Source organism: Vigna unguiculata, chromosome 1, assembly GCF_037176805.1.
Source record: "Vigna unguiculata cultivar grain cowpea cultivar isolate G323 ecotype 2 chromosome 1, ASM3717680v1, whole genome shotgun sequence".
In the NCBI taxonomy this organism is placed as follows: Eukaryota; Viridiplantae; Streptophyta; class Magnoliopsida; order Fabales; family Fabaceae; genus Vigna; species Vigna unguiculata.
This window is the reverse complement of record NC_140792.1, coordinates 6478910-6506511: the sequence shown is the minus strand read 5'-3', so window position 1 is coordinate 6506511 and position 27602 is coordinate 6478910. Positions and strand designations below refer to the sequence as shown.

Below are 27602 nucleotides of genomic sequence, written 5' to 3'. Positions count from 1 at the left end.
GATACCTGATAGATCGGGGTAGGGCCGAGGATAAAAATGTCAAATAAATTATGCTCAGCATTTAGGGGATTTAGTTGATTGTTGAATAAATGTAAGGTTGTTATTATATTTAGAGATATTTTAGGGGAAAAGGATAATTTTATTTTGTATTATCTATAGGATTTAATATTTGTAATTGATTATTCTATAAATAAGAGTTTTACTCCCATGGTCAGGGGACAGATTATTTTTGACCTAAGCAAGTCGTAAGCTAGGGTTAAAAAATTTTCTTTCTTTTTGTTTTGGTTAAGAATTATCTGGCACTTTTCTTGACCAGAACAGCTCTAGTTAGAAAAGTCTAATATGTTGAAACCCATTAAACGACTTGATAATTTATTTGAGTTGAGTTTTGATTATGTTTTATAATTTCATAAATGTTTCTTGAGTTGTAATGTGTGCTTTGTGAAGTGAAAGCAAGTTTATAGATTGTCTACATATGGTACAAGGCTGAATTGTTTAATGCCCTGTAAACAATACAAGCATGGCTAAATTGGAGATTTTTCAATATGAGAAGCTAAGATAATAAGCTTGAAGAAGAAATAAAGTGTTCTTAAAGATAGAGAAGAGAAGATTATAAAGGACAAGTCATATTGAAGTCATTTAATCAAGGTATCCTCTGACCAATGTCTTGTTGAAGTCGTCTAGTCAGTACATTATTAGATTTGTCTGACACACTTCACTAGACTCGTCTACTTAGTGTTTCACCATAATTGTCTTATGATATCGTCTATTAGGTGTATTGTCTGACGAACTCATTTAGTATGAATCGTCTGATGAACTCATTTAGTATGAATCGTCTAATGAAATCATTTGATGGACTCATCTAATGTATTCGTATAATGCACTTGTCTGGTGTACTCATCGAATGCACTCATTTGATAGACTCGTCTAACATATATTGTCAAGAGAACCTCGTCTACAAATATCGTCTGAATCCCTGGGTAGAGATGGTATAACAAGCTTAGGCCTAGCAAGTCACCAAAATTTTGGCAAGTCAGGTTGGAGTTTTCAACTTGCCAAGTCGCTTTGACCCATCTCGCCAACCTACTTTTTATTTTTAATAAAAATTTAAATAAAAAATACTTTAAAAATTTAATTTTTGTGTAGTATATTACTTAAAGGACGCAAATATACAATGATATTGTAACTTAAATCGTTAACACTTACATATTAATTTCAAATTTTTAATTATAATGGAGTAATTTAATATGTAAAGATAATAATTTCATTTTAATTTATTTCATTAAAGACATTAAATAATCAAATAAAACTTATAAAATATTTATAGTGTAATTTTAATATATACATATATATAAACATATTTTAAAAATACAAAATGGAAAAAAATATTTTGGCAGGTTGAAGATTTTTAGCCTATTTTGCTACAACGGTCCAGTCCACCCCACCTGCTTTTGGTAGGCCAATGGTAGGATAGGAAAAAATGGGTCATATTAGTCCAATTTGCCACCCCAAGCATTTGGGGCCCATTGGATCCTCTCTTGAGTTTATTTTTTTGCCCATGAAAGTTGTTGTTAAGATTTTGTTCTACGTGAGATTTAAGGAACATCTTGACACAAGATAACATTAGAGATAACATTGTATCTATGAACTTAAAATTGATCTTTAATCCCTTAATTCTCTATACAATATCTACACGAAATTTGTCAATGTAAAGCCAATTCTAATATGCATTTTACAATTGAAGTGGCTAGTGTGGATTCATTAAGCGAAGCTTAAGCTTTGTGTTTCTAAGCAACATAAGTGATCATTCATAATTGTTATAATTGAGCCACCATCGCTTCTCCCATCGATTGATCACCTCATCCACCTATCCATCTCACTTCCTCACTCTTGAGTGGTCTTCCTCATGGAAGACTAAATCTTCTTAGGTTGATACTATTGTAACTTCATAGTTGATTTTGAGGTTTAGTGCAATAAATGTGTTGATCTTTTATTTTATTCAAACAAAGTATATTTTTCTCTATTCCTTTTTGGTTTTGTTTTTTGTTCATAAGACTATATTATAATGTTTGGTTATAATTCAATCTTATTAGTTAGAATTCTTTTTAGTTTTCTATTAATCTTTTGTTTAACTAAAAGAGAAGTCCTTCATATGTATACATTGTAACTTACGAGGTATAACACACTTCATTCATAGATATTAGAATGAGTGTAGTGTGACTAGGATTCCACTCGTAGGAGTTGGAACAAATGAAAAACTATATGAATTAATTAATGTATGTGTTGGAAGTCTCACATCGACTAAAGATAAGGCAATTTCATAGTATATAAGGTGAAAACCTCACCTTATAAGCCGATTTTGTGGGGTTGAGTTAGGCTTAAAACCCACTTCTAACATGGTATTAGAGCCATTATTTAAGAAAAAAAGTCTATCCTAGCGAGATTTCTTGGACACTCTATTCCACCCGCTATCGGGCTGCTAACGGAGCACCCATTAATTTCTAGTCTCACGCACGAGATGATACATCGGCGTGAGGGGGTGTGTTGGAAGTCACACATCGACTAGAAATAAGGCAATTTCATAGTATATAAGTAAGGTGCAAACCTCACCTTACAAGCTGATTTTGTGGGTTGAGTTAGACTTAAAACTCATTTCTAACAGTCTGGTTGGTTAATTCAAACTTATACACTTGTTTGTTGAAGTAAAAAAGTAAAAGAAAAGAGTAAGACTTGACACTTGGAACATGTGAAGTCTAAACAAAGTCTTACTTGTAGTCATTGGAATAATTTAGAGTCTTAACTAATTAATTTATGTTTACTTATTTAATTTGAAGTCATTATTTATAAATTAAATAAATAATGTGATAGCCAATGAAAAACTTGACTGTAAAAATTTTGGAGAATCAACTTGTCCTTTCATATTTGATTTTATTTATTTTTATCATGTATTGCTTAAAAACCTCCTTTCTTTCCTGAATTTGTATTTCTAACAATTCTATGTACTTTTATAAAAGTTGTTAGTTCTTATTCGAATTTGTTGGAAGACAACTTTGTCATATTTTAATCAATTTTATCTGTGGTTGAACTCTTCATATGATGAGGCATACGAAGTTAATTATAGAATGTACAAAGCAATTTTCCGAAATATTAGTGAAGCTTTGAGGAATCCTCAATAAATGCCATGATTTCTTAATTAAAAATTATTTAAATATAATTGTAAGATAGTTAAACTTAATGTCTTCAATTCTGAAATATATTCTATTTTTTTATTTTTACAAAATTTTCTTTGACTGTTAATTTTTGTAAGAATTCCTTTTTAGATTTGAGAACTGTTATTTTGCTTTGGGAAAAGTAAATTTTTTATTTTTATTATTATGTACATAATTTAGAATGTGAAAATTTTAACAATGTTTTACATTCTTAAAATTACTTTGTGAAATCAAACATACGAGCATCTTAAATGAGGTTAACCTAGGACCATATTATCGATTATTTTATTGACAGAAATCAGGTCCTAAATGTACAAGCACTCATTGATTATTAACTTTCAAAAAAAAAAAAAAAGCTTAACATCTGATAGTTTCTTATCTTGCGGAAAAAAAAAATAACAAATTATTATGGGACTCAAATTTTATCTTATCCCAACCTTTGAACATCTCGGACGAATGCTCTTCGACTTTCTCTAACATATCTTCATATCTTGGTGCTTGATAGAACATTATGAGGATTACCTGCAAACAGGATTCTGACGATCAAGTCAGCAAAAAGCTCTCAAAGTCAAATCTCAGTTCTTAGCACTAATGAATTGTGTACCTTTTATTGATGGGATCCACTCTTATTTATAGGAGATTAATCATATTTTACTAGTTTTAAGTTATGGGTTGGGCCTCCATTGGGCTCATATGGGCCTGATTAAGCCCAGGCCTCAGGTTCCACGTTTTCCCTATGGGTTTAACTATTTTATTCAAATTAAAGTAGGGGCTACTGGTTAGGAGAAGACTGTGTAGTTTAGCGAATATGGTTCTGAAGTGTTTTTTCCTGTGTAGTATTATCTTAAGTTCAATAAGAACTTAGTTAAAGGCTTTTTAATAAGTTAGCGGTCCATTTATAAGTTAGCAGTTCGATCCGAGTATTGTGATATAATGGCTAACTTAGCCATTGGTTCATGGCGGTTAATCTAGCCAATATGGTATAGTTCCATATTGAATTTAAATGTTATATAATAATTTAATTATTTAGCAATGATGGAGTCATGGTTATCACAAACAATCATAATTATATAAGAGAAGAAGTGGTCTTCAATAAGTATTTAACTATTATTTACTAAAAACATTGGATTGGTTGACACCTTAATTGGTATAAAATATTTTTTTATATCAGTTGACACCTTAACTAATATAAAATGTGATACTTTTATACTGATTGGTGCCTTAACCAGTATAATAAATAATACTTTTTATACCGATTGACGTCTTAACGAGTATGAAAAGTAACTCTTTAAATAAAATTTCTCATTTACAATTAGATTTTCTACGTTGAATTTAGAATCGGTATAAAAAGTTTAAACTTTCTATATTGTCTATATCTATACTAATTCTAGAATAAATATAGAAAATCTTTTTTAACCAATCTAGAAAGACTTTCCTACAATGCATTGATAAATGTAACAAGCTATACTTAATTTACTTGAGCTAAATGATATTTCATATTAGTTATAAGCTACAAGTCAAGATTAAAAATAATTTGAATAAATTTTTTCTTCTACTTTCTACAACGACTTTTAAAGATAAAACTATAAAGGAGTTTTAGATTTTGTATAAAAAATGTCAATGATTGAAATACTTTTCATAGTTTTTATTAACTCCTGACGTTGAAACACCAACAATATATATAAAAAAATACTTTTAAAACTAATTTATTAGTTGAAGTACCTTTTATAATTTTTATCAATCTTAATAATGTTATCTCAATCGATTTCATATTAGAATATTATTAATACACTAAAAGTCATTAGAACATTACTAATATAGGAAGAGTCATTTTAAAAGTAATTTGCTGAACGAAGTACTTTTCATCTGTGTGGACCGGATGCATTTCTCAATGAATATCTGTAACAGCCAAATTAATATAAAGTATTATTAAATGGTTTGTGGCCATAAATTAGCAAACTAAGCTGAATTTCGTCTAATGATGTCTTTGACATGTGGAAAAAATAAGATTAAATTGAATGTAACTAGGCCAAATAACCTTCGGACATGTCTCTCATATTTGTTTGTTATAACTGTCATTAATGTCAATGCACAGAAACATTAAATAATGAAGAAGAAAATAACATGTGTGAGTAGGAAGGTCCCATTAATGTGTTTCTCACTTTATTATTTTATTGACAATAAATTTGGTTAGATGTTATGTCCAATCTCAGTTGCCAAAAGACAGCTTCAAGTAAACTTTGAGAATCTGCACCTTGTTTTCTTGCAGGATATAGTTCCATTATTATTATTTTTTTCTCTCTTCAGAATCAACCACTACACTGCAACTTTCTATCAGTGTTACCAAGAACACATGACAAAGCTAGAAACTTCTTCTCCAAGCTCACTATCCTCAAAGCTAAGAATCAACAGAGATTCACATGCGATCTCAAAGTTGAAGTCAGAGATTAGAATAGTTCATGTGTTTGCTCCTAAAATAATTGAAATTGATGCTGCTAATTTCAGAGAGTTAGTTCAAAGACTCACCGGAAAACCAGAAGAAGGGAGCGGTGGAAGCAAGTCCAAAACTGCACCAACCAAAGATGCCATGGATTCAAACCCGAAGGAGGCGTTGATGGTTCATGATGAAGAGGAGTTTCTGAGTCTGCAAAATGGGGTAGGGGTGAAGGATGAACATGAAGAGGAAGAAGGTAAAGATGGTCTATGGAGATCGAAGTTAAACGAGAAGTTCAGTGGTTTTCTTGATGGGTTCTCAGAATTTGATTCTTTGCTGAATGAGTTAAGCACTGCGCCGGAGGTGAATCATAGTTAAAGACAGGTTTTAATATGTTGTTGTTTGTGTTTCTTGACGATGTGTGAATTATCATGAAAATGAGTCGCTGAAGAACTGATGTTTCATAATGTTTCTGATATTTTGATCTAGTGCATGTGTGTTGATGTTATTCATTAACATCAGTTGCTATAAAACTTTGTTGTGTGTATATTAGTTGTCTTATTTCATCTCTTTCAGCTGGCAGGTCTTTCACATACCAATTTTCTACAAACAATTTTTCCTGGTGTAGGTTTTTTTTTCTCTCTAGACATGTTTTTTCCTTCTTGGAATCATTCCCAGTGGATCCATAAGGAATATATGCACTTTTGTTGACTAAATTATATCGGTCATTGGAAACAAAATTATAAATCGAGCTTTGACAATATTGGAGTAATAATTTTGTTTGTCATGTGATAAAAGGAAGATTTACTATACAACAGCGGTAAGATACGAACTAATTATATGCTGCTTAACTTTCTCATATTCATTTAATGTGAAACTTAAATTCACTTGTATTCATAACAATCGTTCCTTTAAGGACAAGTTCCTTCCACATTGGTACACTGCACAAAAACTTTTTCAATCACGAGTACCTTAGTGATGACCATTTTATACGCTTCCCTGAAAACCCTACCAGAAAGACTTTTTGATACAAGGATCTATGAGGGAAAACAACAATAGAAACTGGCAACAATAATTACAAAAGAGAATACTCATATTTTTAACATGGGAGCTCTCAAAGTGAGAAGTAAAATCTCACGGGTACAAGCCAATCAATCCAACTCCACTAAGATTAAATATGAATACAAGAGAGTCAAATCAAAAACACAAATAAGTGTATACAACCAACCAATACACCAAAACAATAATGCTCTCAAATTTGGACAAGGAAGAGAAACCTAAAATAGAACAATAGTGCAAAACTGATTTCTTTAACTATAATGACCTCCACTTGATGACTCCAACGATCAAAATGAAGAAATTGATCATGTAAACATGCTGTCGAAATTCCAACTTAATCCAATGGTGAACGAAGCAGTAATTGTAATTAGGTGGCTCTCTGAATGTGCCAACAAATGTTTTCCCTACTTTCTCACTTCCAAAGGTTGCGACTTTTACCCACTCTCTTAACCTAAAACACCCTTTCCACTTATGTTAATTGGAACTAAATGGGCTTGACTAGATTGGATTTTTTTAGACAGATGGAAGTCCAATCCAAAATCATGATCCCTATAATTTTTGTTGGAGTCCAACAAGTTTATGGGCTAAAAAACCATTAGTTCATGAGACACCTAAAGTATGAAAGGTATATGTGCGTAAAAGAAAGAAAGGAAATCTTCAAGTTTAAATGGCTCGAGTAAGTGGAGAGATTCTTACAAAATAGACACTACAAAAAATTTTGGGATTACCAACGAAATTTTACCGACGAATGTATTTCTATTAGTAAATTCGAAGTATCGACGAATTTTAATATTTTAACTACTGACTAAAAAATTCGTCGGTAATACAAATTTCAATTATTGACGGCAAAATTTGTCCACGCATCAGAAAAGAGAAGAAGAAGAAGAAGAAGAAGACGAGGAGGAGGTGGAGGACGAGGAGGAGGAGGAGGAAGAGGAGGAGGAGGAGTAAGAGGAGGAAGAGGAAGAAGATGAACCAGTTCGCACTATTTTACCGACATATTTTCGGTCAATAATTATCGATGAATTTTTCAATCAGTAATTACTGACAAATTTACTGATATTTTTTGGTTGGTAATTATCGACGATTTTTTCTAATAGATTTTTTCATCGGTAATTACCGATAGAATTTATCTTCCGTTGATAAAATTTACCAATAAGAGTTTTACCCACGAATTACCAATGAATTTGGACCGTCGGTAATATTAGTTTTTCTTGTAGTGAAAGTTGCCATAGTGGAAAGGTTATTAGGCATGGGAAAGTATTTACATTATTTAGTCATGAGGCAAAGGGGAGAGAGGGTGATGATCTAATTTTCTGTTAGAAGAGTTGTGTTCTGGACACTTGGAGGTTTCCTCTTTTTGTGGTTTTCTTTTTATGACAAATAACATACAATCCACTAGTGTCGTTATATTTGTTGTTTCTCTTTTTGCCAGTATAATTTTAGTTTCTAAGATTTCTAGTCTAGTTAGTCAAATCTTTCATCTTTAACGATGAATGCCAACGCCAAGGAAGAAAAGAGAGAAAAGGCAGTCAACATTGTCAATGGAAGAGAAAGAAATACAAAAAATCATAGAAGTGTGTGTTAAACAAGTGGGAGGCAAGCTTGTGAGGATGATAATAGCTATGCTTTATGAAACCAAACAGGAGTCAATCAATCAACGGTAGTTAGAAGCTCAATGATGTGATAATGCAAAGGTACAAACGAACTTGTTGAAAGTCAAGCAAAGCTTATTAATATATGATGTCTAAGAACTTAGGAAAATGTTCATCAATGAGGACCATGTTGGTCGGATTACATAAGAAGAGATATATTTTTAGGTACAAGAAACTAGTGATGTCATAATGATCAACACCAAACAATTATGCATGGAAGGTGGTACAATCCATTTTTTTCAACTCCTTATTTAACAATTGTGAGGATTTAACAAGGAATTAGTTGAAATCTAAGCTTCTAGAGCATTACAGTGGTTTGGGGAAGGGTAGAATCTTGGAGTATTTAATAGAATTGTGCCAAATTGGAAGCATGTAGAGGTATTTTCATCGATTTGAATGCTCGGTAATAGGCCTCATCCCAAAACTCCATGATGAGCAACATTTTGCTTGTTTCATCCATGGTTTCAAGGAAGAGATTTGAGCTTGTCCTCAAGGCTTGAATGTGGTAACACTTTTAACTCGAGATCATATGATGAACATGGCCAAAATCGTGGAGTTAAATTTGTCATCTAGAAGCAAGATAAGGTCAAGCCAGGGTCGTCATGACATTTGTTTGAGTTTGGGTCAAGCGAGTATGAAATTTAAGTCGATGTTTGCATGGCGATTGACTCATAATTCAAAGGGCATTAAAGGAGTAAATGTGCCTAGGGTTGAAAAAGGAGGAAGTGGGTAATGTTACAAGAGAATGAGATATTTGTCTTATCAAGAGTTATTGGATTGTAAGCAAAAGAAGTTATTATACCTATGTTGACACATTCAACCCTAGGCTCGGAATGACTCTGATAAACCCTTGATTCAAGTAGACTCAAATCAAACTTCGGCTCGAGTCAATAATTTTGACCTTCGGTCGAGGTTGACTCATCTCAACCTCTAGTCAAGGTCGACTTATCATGACCTTTAGATAGGGTCAACTCATCTCAACCTTCGGTCTTGGTGGATGGTTCAAACTCTAGCTTAGGACAACTCTACTTAACCTTTGATCACGATTGGCTAGGCTCGACCTTCAATTGAGGTCAACTCTACTACAACTTTGATCGAGGCCAATTTGGCTTTACCTTTAATCCAGGCCAACTATGCTCGACCTTAAAATATCATACATAAAACTCTTATTTTTGTGGTAGTCTAGCACATAAGAGGTTTTTTACATCTAATATTTTTTTTACATTTTATTTTTGTTAATAATATGGCGTCTATGTGGGTGACAAAATTTATGTCGAACAAAATCCATAATGTAAATTTACGTTGGACTGTATAATACCTAATGTAATTTTTTTGTGTTTTTAAAGAAAATAATCATTTGTTTTGGATTAGCAGAACTTGAAATACGAAAACATGTCAATAGCTATGACTTTGTTCTACATACATGAAACGCAAATGACAACATGTAAAATGAATGAGAACCATAATGGAGACTATGCATTAATATCTCCAAAAATAATCACGGAGATATAGAGCACATACTTCAATAAGACATTTGATCCAAAAATACTCCAATGTAATCAAAGCAACCACCACAAAACAATCAGAACCACCACGAAAAATCCTTCAACAATAAAGGGAGACATTATTGAGTTCTCAAAAAATAGTCATGATTTCGATGTGAACAAAGTAGAGGTTTTGACAACTAAGCTCGATGGAAGAATCACTCCCCACGTAAATCACCCACAAAAGATGAATAATCTTTATCACACTCAGGGTTGTCACTTAAAAGAAAAAAGTTACATGTAGAGATTTTCAATAAAAAAGAAAAGTTGCATGAAACATTTTAAAAGATCATTCATTTTTTACTCTTTTATGATCAAACATAAAAAGACTCATAAAAATATCAGTACATTTTTGTTAATATTTAATTTTTTATAGTTAAATATAAACCATGTTATATAATCGACCAGTTTTTCACCGGTTCACAAATCCCTAACAAAAAGTGTTGGGTTATATTTTACAAAACTTTTGACTCACACTTGGACTATTTCCAACAATCTCCCCTCAAGCCCTTGTTTTGTTATTTTTTTCATATGATATATTTCCTTTCAGGTGTATGAGTGACTCCTTTTTGGTTGTGGTTATGCAGTCAGTCACTTCGATGACCCATTTTTGTTATTGTTATGGTTATGGTTATGCGGTCAGTCACTCCGAACCATCGGCTTTGATACCATTGTTGGGTTATATATTTTTTCATATATATAGTTTATGGTTTGTAGTCATTGAGAGATTGTAGTTCTATATATATAGGACATTAGTCTTACACATATAAGACATTTGACACCACTTTTACCTCAAAACTTTAAAGCAATAGTGTTATGGGCTTTTATTTTTATATAGTGTTTAACTTTGTCTATTCTATCTAATGTGAAACTTTTGACTCATACTTGGACTATTCCTAACAAAAAGTCTATTACTCTTTACTATTGAAAAATAGGCAGATTTAGTTTAACCTCGTTATATAATAGCTATACAATAATTAATTAATGGAATAATCGTAACACGATTGTTTCTGTAGTTTTTATTTATTTATTTATTTATTTATTTATTTGAGATAATATAAATTATTACCCCTGAAAGCAAACGTGACTTTGACCTATATAGCTTTCTTTTCTTTTACTTTTTCAATATGATAACAGTTTGACTTTTGATGGTTAAAAGTCAATGTAGGATAAACCGATGGTAGTGGCAGTGATAGGTAGAAATTTAACTCAAGTTACCATTTCAGAAATTTAATGAAACCAATTGAAATGTGGGTAAGAATAAAAAACTATTGATCTATGGAACATAGTCACGTCCAATCTACATCAATCTAAATTAATTGAATTATTATAATTGAATAAAACTGTAAACTAAATTAAAATACCATTTAAACTAATTTATAAGTAACTACTAAATTAAGTTAATAATTATTTAGTTCATTTATTTTTGGATACATAATTAATAATTAATTATCATAAGTATTGACATAATTTAATGTTAGTACGATAAGAAAAATAAAATTACAAATGTATAATAAACATATAATTTAATTAGTTTTATTTGAATTTTATTAATGATTAACGTAATTAAATAATTGTTTAGTTTTTAATAATTGTTCATATATGTTTGTTAGGACAAAAATTAAGGTTAATATATAATTAGTCTTGAATGGAGTCTTGAACGCTTTACTTTTTACTTTAGAAATTTAAGATTTTTAGTGTTTTTTCAAAATTAATTACATAATAACCTTAATATTTTCTTTAATAAATATACATTCGGATATTTACTAAAAATCAAATATGCGTTTAATTATATTAACTATAAATCAAGTTTAAACAAAAATTATTAGAATTAAAGTTGTTGTACTAAAGTGAATTTCTTATTGTTAGATATGGAAATATGTGAATACTTATTATACGGAACAAAGCAATTATTCTTTATTTTTCACTTCTATTGTACTTGTCCTTCAAAGATCACAAATCTTATTGGGTATCTTGAGTGTCATTATATTAATCTAACAAATGAATGATACTCCAATGAACAAGGTTACTCTTGCTTTTTGATTTTTTTTTTCTTCTCTTTATGAATTTTGATTTGAACAACACACTTTCAACAAACTCTTCCATCTATCAACCTAAAAGCGATAATATTTACATAAAACAGTGGAAATTGAAAATTAAAATGGATAGCCTTCAATATTCATTCTAACAATATTAGATTTATGTTTGGATTTAAAAAATATGGATAGACTCAATTTATAACATAATGTTGAGAATTTATGGATCTAAATCTTACATTGAATTTAAGTCTTACATTAACTAGAAATAAAAAAGTTAAGCAACTTAGTCTCATACTCATTATTTTAAGATTTTGTGATGAAAGTGGTGTTAATCAACCATTACGTGGATTGAGTTCATATCTCCTTGATGTTACCCATAAATATAGTCATTGTATTGAAAGTCTTCTTAACAAAAAGTTTAAGCAAGTGTGGGATACTCAATTTCAAGTGAGTAAATAGAATTTCGTATTAAATATTATAGATAAATATAAAATTTTGTGAAAAGTCGTATGTTTGACTATGAATGAGATTTTTCATATCTTTCAAAATTCACCCTACAATGTAGTGCCAAAAAGTCAAAATAAATGATTTTAGCTCTTATACAAGTTCTAAAAAGACAAATTCCTCCTTTTATTCTCATGTCACGATGATCCAATCTATGTAATCGACTTAACATGTTGGTTAATTGTATTATTAATGTGGAAATGATTCATCCTTGAAAAATAAATTTTTGGGAATCCAAATGTGAGTTTAAATTACCTTAAGGTTGTGGGTTAAAGATGGTAATAATCCATATGAATTGAGCTTAGATCTTAATATTGTTATTCCTCCCTAGTGAATCTTCCCCTAAAAAAACCTATCACAAAGCTCTTATTGTTGGTTTTTAGGTTTTTAATGTTTAGAAAATATATTTTAAATGGGTAAAAAATGTATAATATTTCACATTATTTCATCCATAAAGCAAATGTAACAAAAATTTAGTAATATCTCAATCTAACTCTCTAAGTCTAAACAATAGCCTAACTTATTTTTCTTTATCCACTAAATAATACCTAATAATTAAAACATAAAACACTCCTAAAATCTAATTCAAATTACATATATCTAGACATATATTTAACTCTAATTAACACCTTTGGTCTCTTAAATTTCCATACATTTTGCATTCCTAGAAAGTTGAGATGTTAGAAAGGGTCTAAATGACAAAAGCATTGTATGAATGGTAGGGAGCATGAAGTGATCCCAAGCGTAGAACTTGATAACATCTAGATTAGAGTTGTTCCTTCAATTTCCGGGTAAGAGTATAAACTAAGGAAAGAAAATTGGGAATGCCATATGAAGTCTGAGAAGCAGCACTATGAAGACCTGGTCAACAACCTCACTGCATACATAGTACAAATTCAATGATGTAACAGGGCATAACCAACCTTTTCAAAATTTCATTGTCATGTCTACAACAAAACAAATAAATACAGTGCCATGCTGAAACTAAAGTTGACTGGTAAACAAACAACTTGTGAAGAAAGATTAACACACGACCCAAAAGTCATAAACCAATGAAGAAAGAGTTACACATGATCAGAAAATTTAAGCCCAATTTTGCATTATTACTCAATACAACAACAATGGGTTCTATCCAAAGGCACAACATTTAACAGTATATGTGGCTAGGTATAGTTGAAAAATCTATCACCCTTCATGTAGTGAGATTGTATCGATGAAGATCTCAGATAATACTCAATTCACGGTACTTCTCACTAGGACTACTCTGGTTGCCTGCTATGTAAGTAACTTTATCACTGTGATACCTGAAATAGAGAAAAATCATGATGTGCCTCAGTAAATTGTAAAATAAATATTTTAGAGATTGAATGGATAACCTTTATAGGAAAAATGAAAGAAAGGAAGAAGAAGAGACCTTATCCACCAATATGTATCATGGGCCTATTTGCAGTCTTTGCTATATCAAACATGCCAGCATGTGAAGCTTTCTTCTTCTTCACCTAGAACAAAGGAAAGATAACATTAAGAAATAGGATAGTACAAGACCACTCATAATATTGCTTAACTAAAGTTGGACACACAATTTCAAGTAGTCTATGATCCACTGTTGACTATGTTGTTAAAAAGCAATCAAAGAGCTTACTAGGACAAGAGCAAACAGATGGAAAATCATAGGAAAGAAGTGAGTCAGTAACATATTATTCAATGGAAATGCTCACGTTAGTCTAGAGGTTGAAGGTGATAAGTTATGATGCACTGATACCTCAATCTGTGTCATGTATTCATGTTTGACACGTATCAATATCTGATACTTTACCGATATTTATCAATAAAGTATCTAATCTATAAACCTGTAATACTTTTTGTGATAAAAATAATTTATAACTTTTTATTTTGACAGTTTTTAAGATATTTGATTTTAATTTGGATTCACACAATAACAATATATATTTATCATGTTTTAAGGTTTTTGTAAAATTTTTCAATATGCATATATAACGTATCATACCTTGTTGTTTTCAAAATAAGTGTATTGATATATCTGATACGTACCATATCCGATACACGCATCATATCCATGCATCATTATAAGAATAGTTACATTATAAGGGTCTACCGATTGCCAAATGAGGCTAAACTTCACCTAACTCTATCACCCCCACCCACTTTTTTCTCCATATATACATAATCTCTAACTAACTCCTTTTCAGTTAGGTTGTGGGGTGTGTTATCCCTTCTTGCTATGCTCCTCTTATTCCTAAAGTATATCTTTTTTAATAAAGGTTCACTACCATGTTAAATTAAAATAGCAGTGAGTGAAATTCTATTGCAGCAGCATCATTATATTAAAAGGATGATAAATCCTGGTAAAGAAATAAAAACATTATAAATCATTACAACACAATTGAGATTTAGCAATAATAATCAGAAGAAGTGCATACCGCTGCTCCTATTATCTCCCTAAGTTCATGATCCTCTGCACCACATCTCAAAGGATCTCTTAAACTAACCTGAAACACAATCCATATAAGAAAATCACAAAAATCTTTTAATGAAGCTCTCATTAAAGATGCTATATGTATGCCATGACACGTTTTATTGTCCCGACTGATGTCAACATCCATGCATACATCAAGCACCTTTAACTTGAACATAAATGGTAGAGATAACATCCATAATGACCGGCATGTCTTGAATAGGGAAAATGTTTATCAGTTTCATTGATAAGAAAATTTTCAGAAATGTTAAGAATTCAAAATAATGATGAAAGTATATTAGTGCGCCTAAAAAATCAATTACAAGTAATCAAATAAATAGAATATCAAATGAAATAGCATGTGCAATGGAAAGAAGGGGCAAGACAGTGCATGTTCAATCCAAAATATTGTATGAGGTAGAGCCATATTTTAATGTTCGCAAAGACCATGTCCTAATGTGTATCAAATCTTCCATTTATAGACAAATATCAAGATTCACTACAGGAATCCACTTTCTGCAGGGAACTTCAATCTTTGTAAACAAATATTTGAAGTTATGTTTTTCTATTATGAGTTGGCAGATAGTTTCCCTTTTCCCCATTATCGAGTATGTACCATATCAAGAATTCAGAACTGACAGTAGACATCACAGTTTCAAAGTTCTAATCCAAAAGTAAACAACTCCCAGAACCATACTCAGCCATTGAAGTAGCTAACTGCAAGAAATCAGTCACACTCCTTAAAAAACAAGACTGCTAAAAGTTTGCATAGAAAGTCTTGATTTTACTTGCCAAAAAAATTATAGGCCTTAAATACCAATTTCTTAATCCCGAGTCCTTCACCCTCATCACCAAACTATCCAATTCATTTACCCATACATTTAGAAGGCCTGCAATTAATATGATCTACGATGCCCTGATACTCAAAATGGAAACATCAAGGTGTTTGTTCCCATGTCAAATACTGATACTTCTCCATTCATATCAATTTTTTAAATTAAATTGCGATCATCATAATCATGAATTAATGAGAAATTACCCCCACTCTCTCTTTCTTCACCGATATTATGCATCTATAATGTTTTGCTAAGAATCCAAAACATAGCATATCCTAAATTTCAAAAAGATCATCGTATTCCTGTAGTTGTACGTACTCATGTCGTACTAAGCATCTAGACTTCATATACTATCATCAAGTTTAGCGTTACAGATTCACCAAAAACATTAAGTATTCAAATAGAAGTGACATCACAGATTTTAGCCCAATTACCATCACCAGGTTTAGGGGACAAGCATAGTACACTGAGCTTTGATGATTTGAATATAACTTACCTCCGAAGGACCAAATAAACAGACTTTGAAGTTTCCATCAGCAAGTAGCCGCAATCTATTGCAACCAGCACAGAAATGCTCAGTCATTGATGTGATAAACGAAACTCTACCTTCATGCCCATCTATTGTGAAATTTTTGGCCGTATCTGTAGGGTGATCCTGATCTCTTTTTAAGCTTGGAAACTGTTTCATCTGTTTGGTAATGATGGTTATAAAGGGTCTCTATCTGCTATAAGAGAACAACAAAATGTAGTATAAAAGTTAGGCCTCCAGTCTGAATTCTACCTTACCACTGTATCCAACATTTCTGAGTAGGGTACAAGTTTCTTGACATTCCAAACATTCCCATCAAAAGGCATGAACTCTATAAAGCGAACATCAATTGGCTTGTCCCGGGTCAGCTCAACAAAATCACAGATCTCATCATCATTGAATCCTCGCATTACAACACAATTGACCTGAAATGCAGAGAAACATCAAAGATACCTTAAAATTCATCCATCAGTGACATGAAATTTACCTGAGGTTATGCACCCTTGTTGAAAAATTCATTTGATTAACTTAATGAATTTGAGCAAAAGGGTAGCTGCTCATGGGAAGGTGATCAATGAGAAACACTAGCAAAAAGTAATGATATGTAACCAAGAAATACCTTAACTGGATTAAATCCAAGGTCTATGGCAGCATTAATTGAATTCATAACTTTTTCATGCCCTCTGCGTCTGGTCATAAACTCAAACTTTGCAGGTACCAAAGTGTCTACACTAATGTTGAGGGAAGTAAGCCCACAATCTTTCAGCCTTGGAAGTTTTCTCGTTAAAGCAATACCATTGGTAGTCATGGACAATGTTCTCAGTCCCTTCAAGTTTGATAATTCCAAACATATGTCTTCAATATCCTTTCTAACAGTTGGTTCCCCACCCGTCAAACGTATTTTAGTTACCCCGGAGCTTACAAACAGATTTGCCAATCGTAGAATCTCAGTTTTTGTCAAAATTTGAGGGCTAGGAGTGAGTTCCACACCTTCTGCTGGCATACAATACTGACACCTTAAATTGCACCTCTCTGTTACAGATATTCTCAAGTATGTGTGAAGCCTTCCAAATGAATCTACCAACATATCAGAGACGGAATTATCCTTTGGCAGATCTTCAGACACCGAAGCATAAGATGTAGTGGCCAAAGCTCTTGTGGCACATTCATTCAAGTGTCCACTGAACAAACCTTGACGAATACTATTGGCAGCACAGAACGAACTCACATCACATTTCAACTGCTTCAAGAAAATTAGTGTCACATGCCAGCCACATTTTCATAAACAAAATTTGAACACATATAAACTCCACCAAACCCCAGATTAATAAATTCTTACACAACAAAAAATAATCATCTGGGTATCAATATTTAATCCTTCAAGTACGCATACGGTAAAAACTTAATTTATATTAAAATGGAACAACTAAGTGATTGATTTTTGCATTTTCTAGGTTGGTAGAACCAGAGGAGGAATACAAGTTTATTACTGAATTTGCACATATATTAGTACCACCACACCCCAGATTAACACACAAAGCATGAATCTAGCACAGGCTAACCAGTACTCTTAGGACAAGAAATAAAATAACAGTTCTCATCTGCATGTAAATGGGTATCACTATAACTTATCATTGAAGTGAGCATTCGATAAAAAAGAAACTGAATTGAAGTACAATGAGGGGGTTTTCCATGATCCTGATAGAACAGGGAAATTATAAGTTTATACCCGAAATTTAACATGGCATGAACGATTCAGTTAACTTCATGGATGTGTTCCAAAACGTCAATTTTCAATCCATTACAACCCACTTGATTGACCAGTTACATCACCAAAAGAATAAGCTAAAACAAACCGAGAGAGAGAGGGGTCTCACCGGTAAGGAATTTGATAGGTTAAACCCAATTGGGTAGTGAAAGAATTTTGATAAGTGTCGCCTCATGGTTGACGCTGAAACAATGAATTTGGACAAAATATTGAGTTGGGGTTGGAAAAGTTTTTCTCTTCTTTTAATAATTTTTGTCTGGGACACCAAAGACTCATAACATATGTATATATATATACAAGGTAAGAGGAAGTTCTGAGATGTTGTCGTGTTTGTTCTGAAGGGTAAGGTGACAGACACTGTGTCAAAGAGACCCGAAAGTGCAAAGTGCCGACTCCATTGTAATATATTATATTCTATCCACACTATTAAAAAATTATTTTTCTTAAGGGCCATATGACCCCAAACATTTTTTTTTTCCTAAGGGATTAGTTGGTTCCAGTTTTAGATATCCACCACAGATTATCTTTTCCAGATTTTTTAAGATGTGGAAGTATATGGTAGTTTTCAACTAAGGATGTAATTGTTGATTTAATTGGATTTTGAAACTTAATTATTTGAATTAGTTTTTCAATTAACTATTATCATAGAAAATTAATTATGAATTGATTTTCATTTAACTATTGTCATAAAATATTAATTGTGTAATTATGTAAATTTATTGAAAGGTTGTTGTAAATAGAGGTTAGAATGTATTCACACTCCTAAATTAATCCAACTTATCGCAAATTCGAATCGAACTCACCACTATAGAGAAATTTTAGTTTTACATTTAAATTTAGAATTATAAATATATTTAATCTAAAAAATTAAATTTATTTTAATTATAATATAATAAATATATAAAATAAATTAAAAAATATTTTTTAAGTAAGTCAATCCATTTAATTGTTGGGTTAAATCAAGTTACAAAATTTTTAATTTATCAAAAAATAAGAATTGAATTAACTTATTTCTGATTCAACTTGTTGTGACTTATCCCATTCACTCTTTACAAGTGCTTAAATTGAATTGTGAATTGAAAAATTATTTATAAAAAGGTATTTGAATTTAGTGAACTTGTAGGGGAGAAAAAAAAAATCTGAAATAACGATTGCAAATTAAGGAAAATATATGAATTATAATGGTGATCGAAGCTTTAATCATATCTCCCCACGATGGGAAAGTTAATCGCATCCACTGGCTTTGATAAAGGTAAACTTAACGGATGAGAATTTTTGTTATTTTATTTTGTTTGGTATATTATAAAAAAATCCGTAATTTTGGTTATTAAATATTTTTGTCATAATTTTAATTGTTTAATTTTTCATTATATATAACCTTAGTTCCAAATCTTTGTTTTAATTTTATATTATAATTTTGTTTAATTTTTAACTTTAAAAATTACTAAATCACTATCAATGCACATTTATTTAACAAGTCTTTGTGCTACTATTTCAATTTTTCAAATACAATATGTCTTTTTCTTTAATTTTATTATGTTATATTTTACAAACTTTGTATATAGAACTTGTTAGACCGATGAAAATAATATGTCTTGGTCTTGAGAAGTCTCACATCGCCTAATATAAATTAGGGAGTGGGTGTTAGTGGTTATACAATGGGCTTTAAGTCCATGATGTTCTTTGTCTTAGTTAAAGATATTTTAAGCTTGTATTTGACTTTTCTTATACTCTTGTAGTAAAATATTGTGAGGTTTTGTTAAATTCTTGTTTTGGAGAGTGTGTGTACTTGGAATCAAAAGGCATAAGAGAGTAGTCTATGTGTTGTACAAATTTTCACATAGTGTTATTCTCTAGTTGTCATTAGACAATGGTTGTGTTTTTTCTCCAATTTTAGGTTTCCATGTTATATTTGTGTATAATATTTTTTTTATCTTATTTCTCTATTAGTAAAGTGATTCTCATGGATAAATACAGTAATGTTCTTAATTGATAATGCTTTTTTTCCAACAAGTGGTATCATGGCTATGGTTTGGTAGAATTTTTTCTTAGTATGCTTTGTGGTTGCAGCTTAGACCCATACTCCACATCAGAAAAAATTAATTCCTTATTGTTGGAGAATCATTCTTATTTGTTGAAGTTGCAATGAAAAAATTGATGGAAAGATCATTATATACGTCATGTTGGCATGGTGAATTTGCAGTTGGGTTTGTGGAGGCGCAAGGATTGTGAGTCACGTTGATCTATAGTGGAGTTCGTGTTTTATGGCGAGTATGCTCTTGGATTAGCAAAAGAGGTCGTTGGTGGTGCTTGTGTGGCTCAATGAGTGATGCACGATGGAGATCTGATATGTATGAGTCGCGGTTTGCGGCATGTGCGTAGAGGAAGTGTTCTACCGGTTATAGGTATTGTTCGTGTGGTGTAGCTTACATATCCGAGCTTACATGGAGTGCGCTTGGAGGTCTAGTGGTTACTATTGTCGTGAAGCACGATCTGGTCTAACGAGTGGTGTAGTGGCTCATGCATGGTGCAGTAGAAGTCCTATATAGTGATGACATTTCGTGGCTTGTGCGACAGTGGTACATGGTTGGCGATTGTTGCATCTTGGTGTTATGACAATGGAGGCCGGTTCTCTATCAAAGGCTACTAGGGCAGGGTCCGGTGTTATTCCCATGGTGGTGGTGTTGTGAAGAATGTTGGTTTTGCTATGTAAGACCCCAGAAATTTAAATAATTAATTAAATAATTATTTAATAAATGCGGGTAGTATGAGCCTTTAAGGCATTTAATGCGGATTGCTATGATGTGGAAAAGTACTAGCTCTAGTGGTTGAGAGTACTTTAATTGTGTGAAAGGACTTGGTCCTATGTATGCCAATTGTGTGTTACTTATTTGTTTTTATTTTTAAATATATGTTGAGCATGAGTATGAAATGATATAATCATTTAATTATATTAGTCATCACGAAACATGAATTGGTTAAATGATTGAACATTGATTTGGCATTTGTATGGTTATGGGTTGAACCCTTCGAGAACCCAAATTGAACTTTATTTTTATTTTTGCTATTTTGGGTTTTGGCTTGAATTTGAGGGGTTAAGGGAAACCCTAGATGCATGGGCAGCCAAGGGAGGCTGAAAAACAGACCATAAAGAATCAATGAATGATAATAAACATTGTCATTAAACCTTAAATTCGTTTTTGGTAATTATCTAGCTTTAAGGCACCTTTAAAAGGCCAATGTGAGGTAAGAAGAAGGGTTTTGGCAAGTTGTGAGTGTACTCAGAAAACAAAACACGAATTTTGAGAGTAGTAAGGTTGGAGTGAAGCTTTGAAGCTGAATTGGGAGAGGAAGCCAAAGGGAGATCATTGAGGATCAAGAGAGAATTCACAACAATTCCAAAATTTAAGCCAAGGGAACCAAGTTAGGGGAGTTATACTGCGTTTAATTGTAGTTCTATGAATAATTGCATGATTTATAACTCATTATGTATGATTTATCCCTTGCATTGCTTGAGAATCGTGTTTCTGGAATTTTTCCAGAAACCGCCTGGCGGGTGATGAATTTCCGCCAGGCGACTCATACCATTTCAACTGCATTTTTGGGTTGCGAAGGGAAACTGCCTGGCAGCACGAACGGGACCGCCAGAATTCAACCCAATTCTGGTTTTTTTTTATGAAGGGCTTGGCGGTATTGATTGAACTGCCAGGCGACGCGAGCCATGAGGCTTGATTTTGATGTTTTTTTTCTGGATTTTGGGCAGATTTGGACTAGTAGGAAGTGTAACAAGATTATTAATTAACCAAATCGAATTGAAAACTTGTGAAATTTGGGGCGTGATAAGAATAAAAATTGGGGGAATGAGACATACTCACATTTTAGGGTTTCATAATTGGGAGTTTCTATAGTGGCAGCAATCTAAGGGGAAAATGTGAATGAATTCATGAATGGGAAGTGTTAGGAATGAATTGGAGTCCCAATAACTGGGTTCCTATCCTATGGACTCAGAAATTGATGGAAATTAGAGTTGTTGTGAAGGGGGTAAGGTTCGTAGGTGTAGGAATCGCCTGGCGGCACCCATTTGGCCGCCAGGCGCCATACCAGGCGATACATGTGGTGTTCTATTCACGAAAAATGCTATTTTTCATACTTTTCGCACAAAGAAACTGTCGAGCGGTATTTAAGTCCCGCTAGGCGCCACATCCTCCCTTTTGGGCGCTAGGCGCCACTATGTTCTTCTAGTTCGGGCAGTTTTCATAAAACTACATAACCTGATTCGTTAACCGTCTGATTTATGTGAAATTTTGACAGGTGGTCCATAACATGTGGTTCTTCACTTTGAACGGTGGAGATTGGATTTGGAGGCCAGTAGCTAGAGATATACGTTACTCAATATTGCTGATTTTGGAGTCGTTAAAATGCATGAATAACCTCTTGATAAGTTATAGTAACTTCTAATGAAGCATGATTGGGTTATGTGGTATGTCTCTATCAATTTGAATGTTCCTTTGGGTTAGTCACATGTGGAGAATTGGTTTGGTGAAGGCATGGGTGTTAATATTAAATTGCATTGGTGCATAAGATCATGTGCTTAAAATTGTTAAAATGCTCCAGCTTATATTTTGTTTGAGCAGCTTGGGATTGTCTATATGACTACAGGATGAATGCACATGTGAGGTACTATAAGGCCTGGAACATTATAGATGGCAATGTCTTTCATTAGGGGTACTCTAGAATGAGAGCAACCTGTGTGAAGTGTGCTTGAACCTAAACTAAAACCAGTACTGTGCAAGTACTAGTGTAGCGCCTGACGGTGGTGATCGACCCGCCAAGCGACAACATAGAAACAGGGGGTTCAGGATCACGGTGGCGCCTGGCGGTAAGGAGAGGTGCGTCAGGCGGAGTCTGTAGTTTAGTAAAAACTAAGGCACGCGGCTCCTGGCGGCACAGGAAGTCCTGCCAGGCAATAGTTGCAGTGGTAGTGAAGATTAAGGCGCTTAGCGCTTGGCGGTACGTGTCCCCCGCCAGGCAATTTTGTTGCAACAGATTGGTGTTATACTTGCTATGATGTGCGTGATCTACAAGGCTTCTAGGATATCTTAAAGGTCGACTTGCTGGTGTTCCTTGAGTTGAGCTCATAACGTATCCTTTGAGTTGAGCTCGGGATAGGGGTTAAGCACGTGACATTCCTCGAGTTGAGCTCGGAATGACATCCCTCGAGTTGAGCTCAGGATGGCGGATGAACACAAAGTACCCTTGAGTTGAGCTTGGGTTGGCGAGTGTTGCCGGTGTGGGTGTGCTGGTTGTGGCCAATACGGATGGGTCTAGATAGATTGTCCTCCTCAGTAGTTAGCTGACGAGTTTGGTAGTCTTAGGACGTTACGAACTATGTTCATATTTGGAACTCCACCTAGCGTTACGGTGTATGATCCGTAGCAATGGTTTCCCGCACGTGTTCTATCGGTTGTGGTCGATAGGTATGGTAGCAAGACACCTTAGGGTACTCATTAGAAGACGTAGAACACGATTAACATGGTGGTGGCCATGTGATGGAATATCAAGGGATGGATTTCCTTTGGTGTGATTGTGTGATTGTATATTTGTGCCATAAATATATATGTTTATTTTGTTAGCTCACCCTATCTGCTTCTGTTTGGTGATGATCGTGTACGCAGTACACGGGAGCAGATTATGTTGCAGGTGAAATTCTTAGGATGGTTTAATTACAAGTGAAAATTCTTTGGATAGTTTAATTCCAAGTGAGTATGCTCTTTATGGTGGAGTATGATTGTTGGTATAGGCAACGAAGATGTATTTATTTTAATCAGGATGGAGAATGTTGGGCAAATACGTCTTAAAAAGTTCTATATTGACTAGTATAAGCTGGGGAGTGGGCGTTAATGACTATATAATGGGTTCTAAGTCTATGATGTTCCTTGTTCCAGTCAAAGACACTTTAAGCTTGTATTTTACTTTTCTTATACTCTTGTAGTAGAGTGTTGTGAGATTTGGTTAAATTCTTGCTTTGAAGAGTGTGAGTGTACTTGGGGACAAAGGGATGGGAAGGTAGTCTATGTGTTGTATAAATTTTCACATAGTGTTATTCTTTAGTTGTCATTAGACAACGGTTGTGGTTTTTCTTCGATTTTGGGGTTTCCTTGTTATATTTGTGTGTATCCTTATTTTTATCTTATTTCTCTGTTAGTAAGATAAAGACGATAATGTTCTTAATTGATGTATTTTTGCCAACAAAACTAAACTCACACAAAATTCTCATGTGTAATTAAACTCGAAAATTTGAGTCACATTGGCACTCAATCTTAACTTAATTTTAGTCTAATTTTAACTTGATGGAAATAGTTTTAGTATATTATTTAGCATTATTTTTATTTAAGATTAATTATATAATATATTATTTCAATCTTAGTCTTGTTTATGTTTATTCATTTTTATTCTTCTTATTGAATATATTATATGTTTAAGGAATCTGTAAGTTAACCGATAACATAATGAGTTTAATTCAACATTGATGTCATGAGAGCAACTTCAATTCAAGTAGAAAAATATTTGTGTATCAAAAATGAATGTAGGGTACTTCTAAGTTAATTCTCTCTTAATAAGAATCAAAATAGCATAGATAAAGAGGCAAAATGGAAAAGAAATCTTGGTTTACAATTCATGAAATATGATCTTCAATGTAAAGGGGAAATAAATTGTATAAAGAAAGAAAACATAGAATTGAAGAGGTGAAAAATATTATTTTTTTCATTATTACATATATATGAGTACATATAATATATACAAAGAAGGAAGAGAGAGAAAATACATAAGAGAAATAACAGAGTTTACGTAACAAAATAATAGAATGCAAAACATTATAAAATATCAAAACAGAAATATATATTGTCACTAGACACGTTCAAAGTCCCCCTCAACTCAAGGTTCATGAAAATAATCAAGAACATTGAGTTTGTAACACAAGTGACACAACCATATTTGAGAAAAGGGTTTAGTGAAAATATTTGTTACTTGATCACTTGTAGGAATGTGAGTGATATTTAATGATCGGTCAAGGACTTTTTCCCGCACATAGAAGATGTTTGGTCTGGGAGTGTAAAACAAGGTTTGACTTAAAATAGTAGTGCTTTGATTATCACAATAGAGGATAAGTGTAGCATAATTCATGTTTAGCTCTTTAAGAAGAGACTACAACCACAAGATTTTTGACCAGTGACAATAAGACTACAATATTTTGCCTTTTTGTCTTGACCATGCAACCAAAGTTTGTTTTTTAGACCACCAAGAAACAAGATTATTGCCAAAGAATATACAAGCACCAAAAGTGGATCTTTTGTCATCAATATCGGATGGATCACATTTGCTGTGAACAAACCCAAAACCAATCAAAGTAGAAGTGAGTCTTTCATACCATGCTCATGGGGCATGTTTTAATCCATATATAAACCTGTGAAGTTTATAAACCATAGTACAATCTACATATTCAAAGCTAGGAGGTTAAGCCATGTATACATCTTCATGGAGAATTCCATTTATGAAAACATTGTTTACATCAATCTGTTGAATGGACAAGTTGTTAGTAAGAAAAAACCAAATATTAACCGACTTGACAATTGGAGAAAAGGTCTCAAGATAATCACACCCAAATTTCTGATGAAACCCATTTGCCATTAAATGAGCTTTGTACTTATTAGTTGTGTCATTCATATTTTCTTTAATACGAAAGACCTTTACAACCTATTGTAGTCCATGCAAGAGGAAGAATAATGAGGGTCCATGCATGATTAGCCCTTAAAGCATCATATCCATGTTGCATTGCTTGGCATCAATGAGGAGAAATTAAAGCTTGTTAGATAATGTTTGGTTCTGCAACAATGAGAAGGTAGGAAAACGACGTGGTTTGACAATACTTGACTTTGAATGTGTTTGCAATAGATGAGTAGGTTTATAAGATGAAGAAACACTAGGGACCAGAGGAATTAATTGAGTGGATGGATTAGAAATAGTGGAAGAATCGACATATTGAATGAATTAGAAATTGTGGGAGAAATAAACACATCATGAGGTTCATGCTAAGTGATAGGAAACTAAGAATTGGATCCATGGATTGGATGAGACTCATCGGAAAGATTAACAATAAGAGATTCTTAATATTATTCATTAAATATAAAAATATTTTAGTTACTTATATATTTGAAATAGTTCATTTTTAACATAAAAAAAAACAACTGCTGAGATTTAAATTTAGTATGACTGAGTTAAACCTAAACATATTTCCTGAAGAAGAATATTGTAATCAATTAATATGAAATCGGAAAAAAAAAATAATCTATTGAAATTTCAACTCATTTATTTAAGCTTTTAAAATTAAATATTTAATATTAATTTAATACCTCTGTAAATTAATAACATTACTCAAGTAACACATTGCACAACATATTTTGAGGTAACGTAGTCGACAAATTGAATTTTCACTTTTTTTTTTTAGTTTTTTCTTTTTTTGTTTAGTTTTAAGATCTAAATAGTAGGAGACCCGTGCGTATCGTGTTTTTTGTTTTTAAAATTTGGTTATTTTGAAAAAAAAAAGATCTTTATATTTTTATGTATAAATAAATTATTAGAAAAAAAATATTTTCAAGACTTCAATAGTTAATTTAATTATATGTACCGATTAGATTGATTTAAGAGATATATTATTGATATAATTAGGTTGAATTAATTATTATTTTATGTTATATTTTTTTAGTATATTTCATGATGAATTGGTGATAAGGTAGGATTTAATTATATCTGTAATATGTATTTTTATTTTTTTGTAATATATATTGTTATTTAATGTTATGTATATAAATCAATTATTTCGATTTAAATGATTTTAAAGGATTGATTTGGTAATTTGAGTATATGTAATTATTACATTTATTAAGTAAATATAATTTTGATATAATAACGTAAAATTAATTAGTTTGATATATTATATTTAATTTTGGTTATATTTGTAATGTTATTGGTTTACAAGTTTATTAATTGCTGCTAAATTTTAATTTAATGTCATTAGTATTAAATTTGATATATAATGTCATTCAGATTTTAATTGTTGATTGAATCTATTACTAGATAATTTAAATTGTATCAGAAATGTAATTTTTTGGTTTAAATTAATATCATTAAATTCCAAATAAAATATTGATGGGAATATGAAGAGATGGTGGCGAAAGGAATTATTGTATGTCTTATCAACGTGTATAAACTAATATTCTGGAGCATTTTAATCTAAATGGTCAGGACGTTTGGATTTGGTGGAGACATTTCCTTTAGTTTGCTTAAAAGGAAGTTTGATGACTGTAGGTTTTTTTGTTCAGAAACGAAGAAAGAAAACAATCTTCCTCATGAGTTACAGAAGGGTCTGACGATCGAATGTCTAACTCCAAGGCTTCTAGCTTTACCAATTTCTACTAGAACTCTGTCATGGTGATGGAACCCTTAGAGGTTGGTTCGTTTGCATGTTTGATTTTTTTTTATGTTTTGTGT

The 27602-nt window shown here is 32.3% G+C and overlaps 2 protein-coding genes across 2 annotated transcripts; one reads left to right on the top strand and one right to left on the bottom strand.

Moving 5' to 3' along the window:
* Positions 1-5437: 5437 nt before the first annotated feature.
* On the top strand, positions 5438-6204 carry LOC114163225 (VQ motif-containing protein 17-like). Its single transcript, XM_028047407.2, has one exon. The coding sequence runs from the start codon at positions 5563-5565 to the stop codon at positions 6019-6021; it is 459 nt and encodes a 152-aa protein (XP_027903208.1). The 5' UTR covers positions 5438-5562; the 3' UTR covers positions 6022-6204.
* A 7140-nt stretch (positions 6205-13344) lies between these two features.
* Positions 13345-18319, bottom strand: LOC114177971 (GTP 3',8-cyclase-like). The gene is made up of 7 exons (XM_028063602.2): positions 18163-18319; positions 16905-17525; positions 16543-16710; positions 16253-16444; positions 14886-14954; positions 13859-13943; positions 13345-13748 (listed from the first exon to the last, which is right to left on the bottom strand). The coding sequence occupies exons 1-6, from the start codon at positions 18226-18228 to the stop codon at positions 13860-13862; spliced, it is 1200 nt and encodes a 399-aa protein (XP_027919403.2). The 5' UTR covers positions 18229-18319; the 3' UTR covers positions 13345-13748; position 13859.
* Positions 18320-27602: the final 9283 nt, after the last annotated feature.

Coding starts and splice junctions, on each gene's coding strand:
- LOC114177971 (XM_028063602.2), bottom strand. CDS start 18,228: ATGAGGCGACACTTATCAAAATTCTTTCACTACCCAATTGGGTTTAAC. Junction 14,955..16,252: donor GTTTATTTGGTCCTTCGGAG/GTAAGTTATATT, acceptor ATTGTGTTTCAG/GTTAGTTTAAGAGATCCTTT. Junction 13,944..14,885: donor GGGAGATAATAGGAGCAGCG/GTATGCACTTCT, acceptor CCTTTGTTCTAG/GTGAAGAAGAAGAAAGCTTC.
- LOC114163225 (XM_028047407.2), top strand. CDS start 5,563: ATGACAAAGCTAGAAACTTCTTCTCCAAGCTCACTATCCTCAAAGCTA.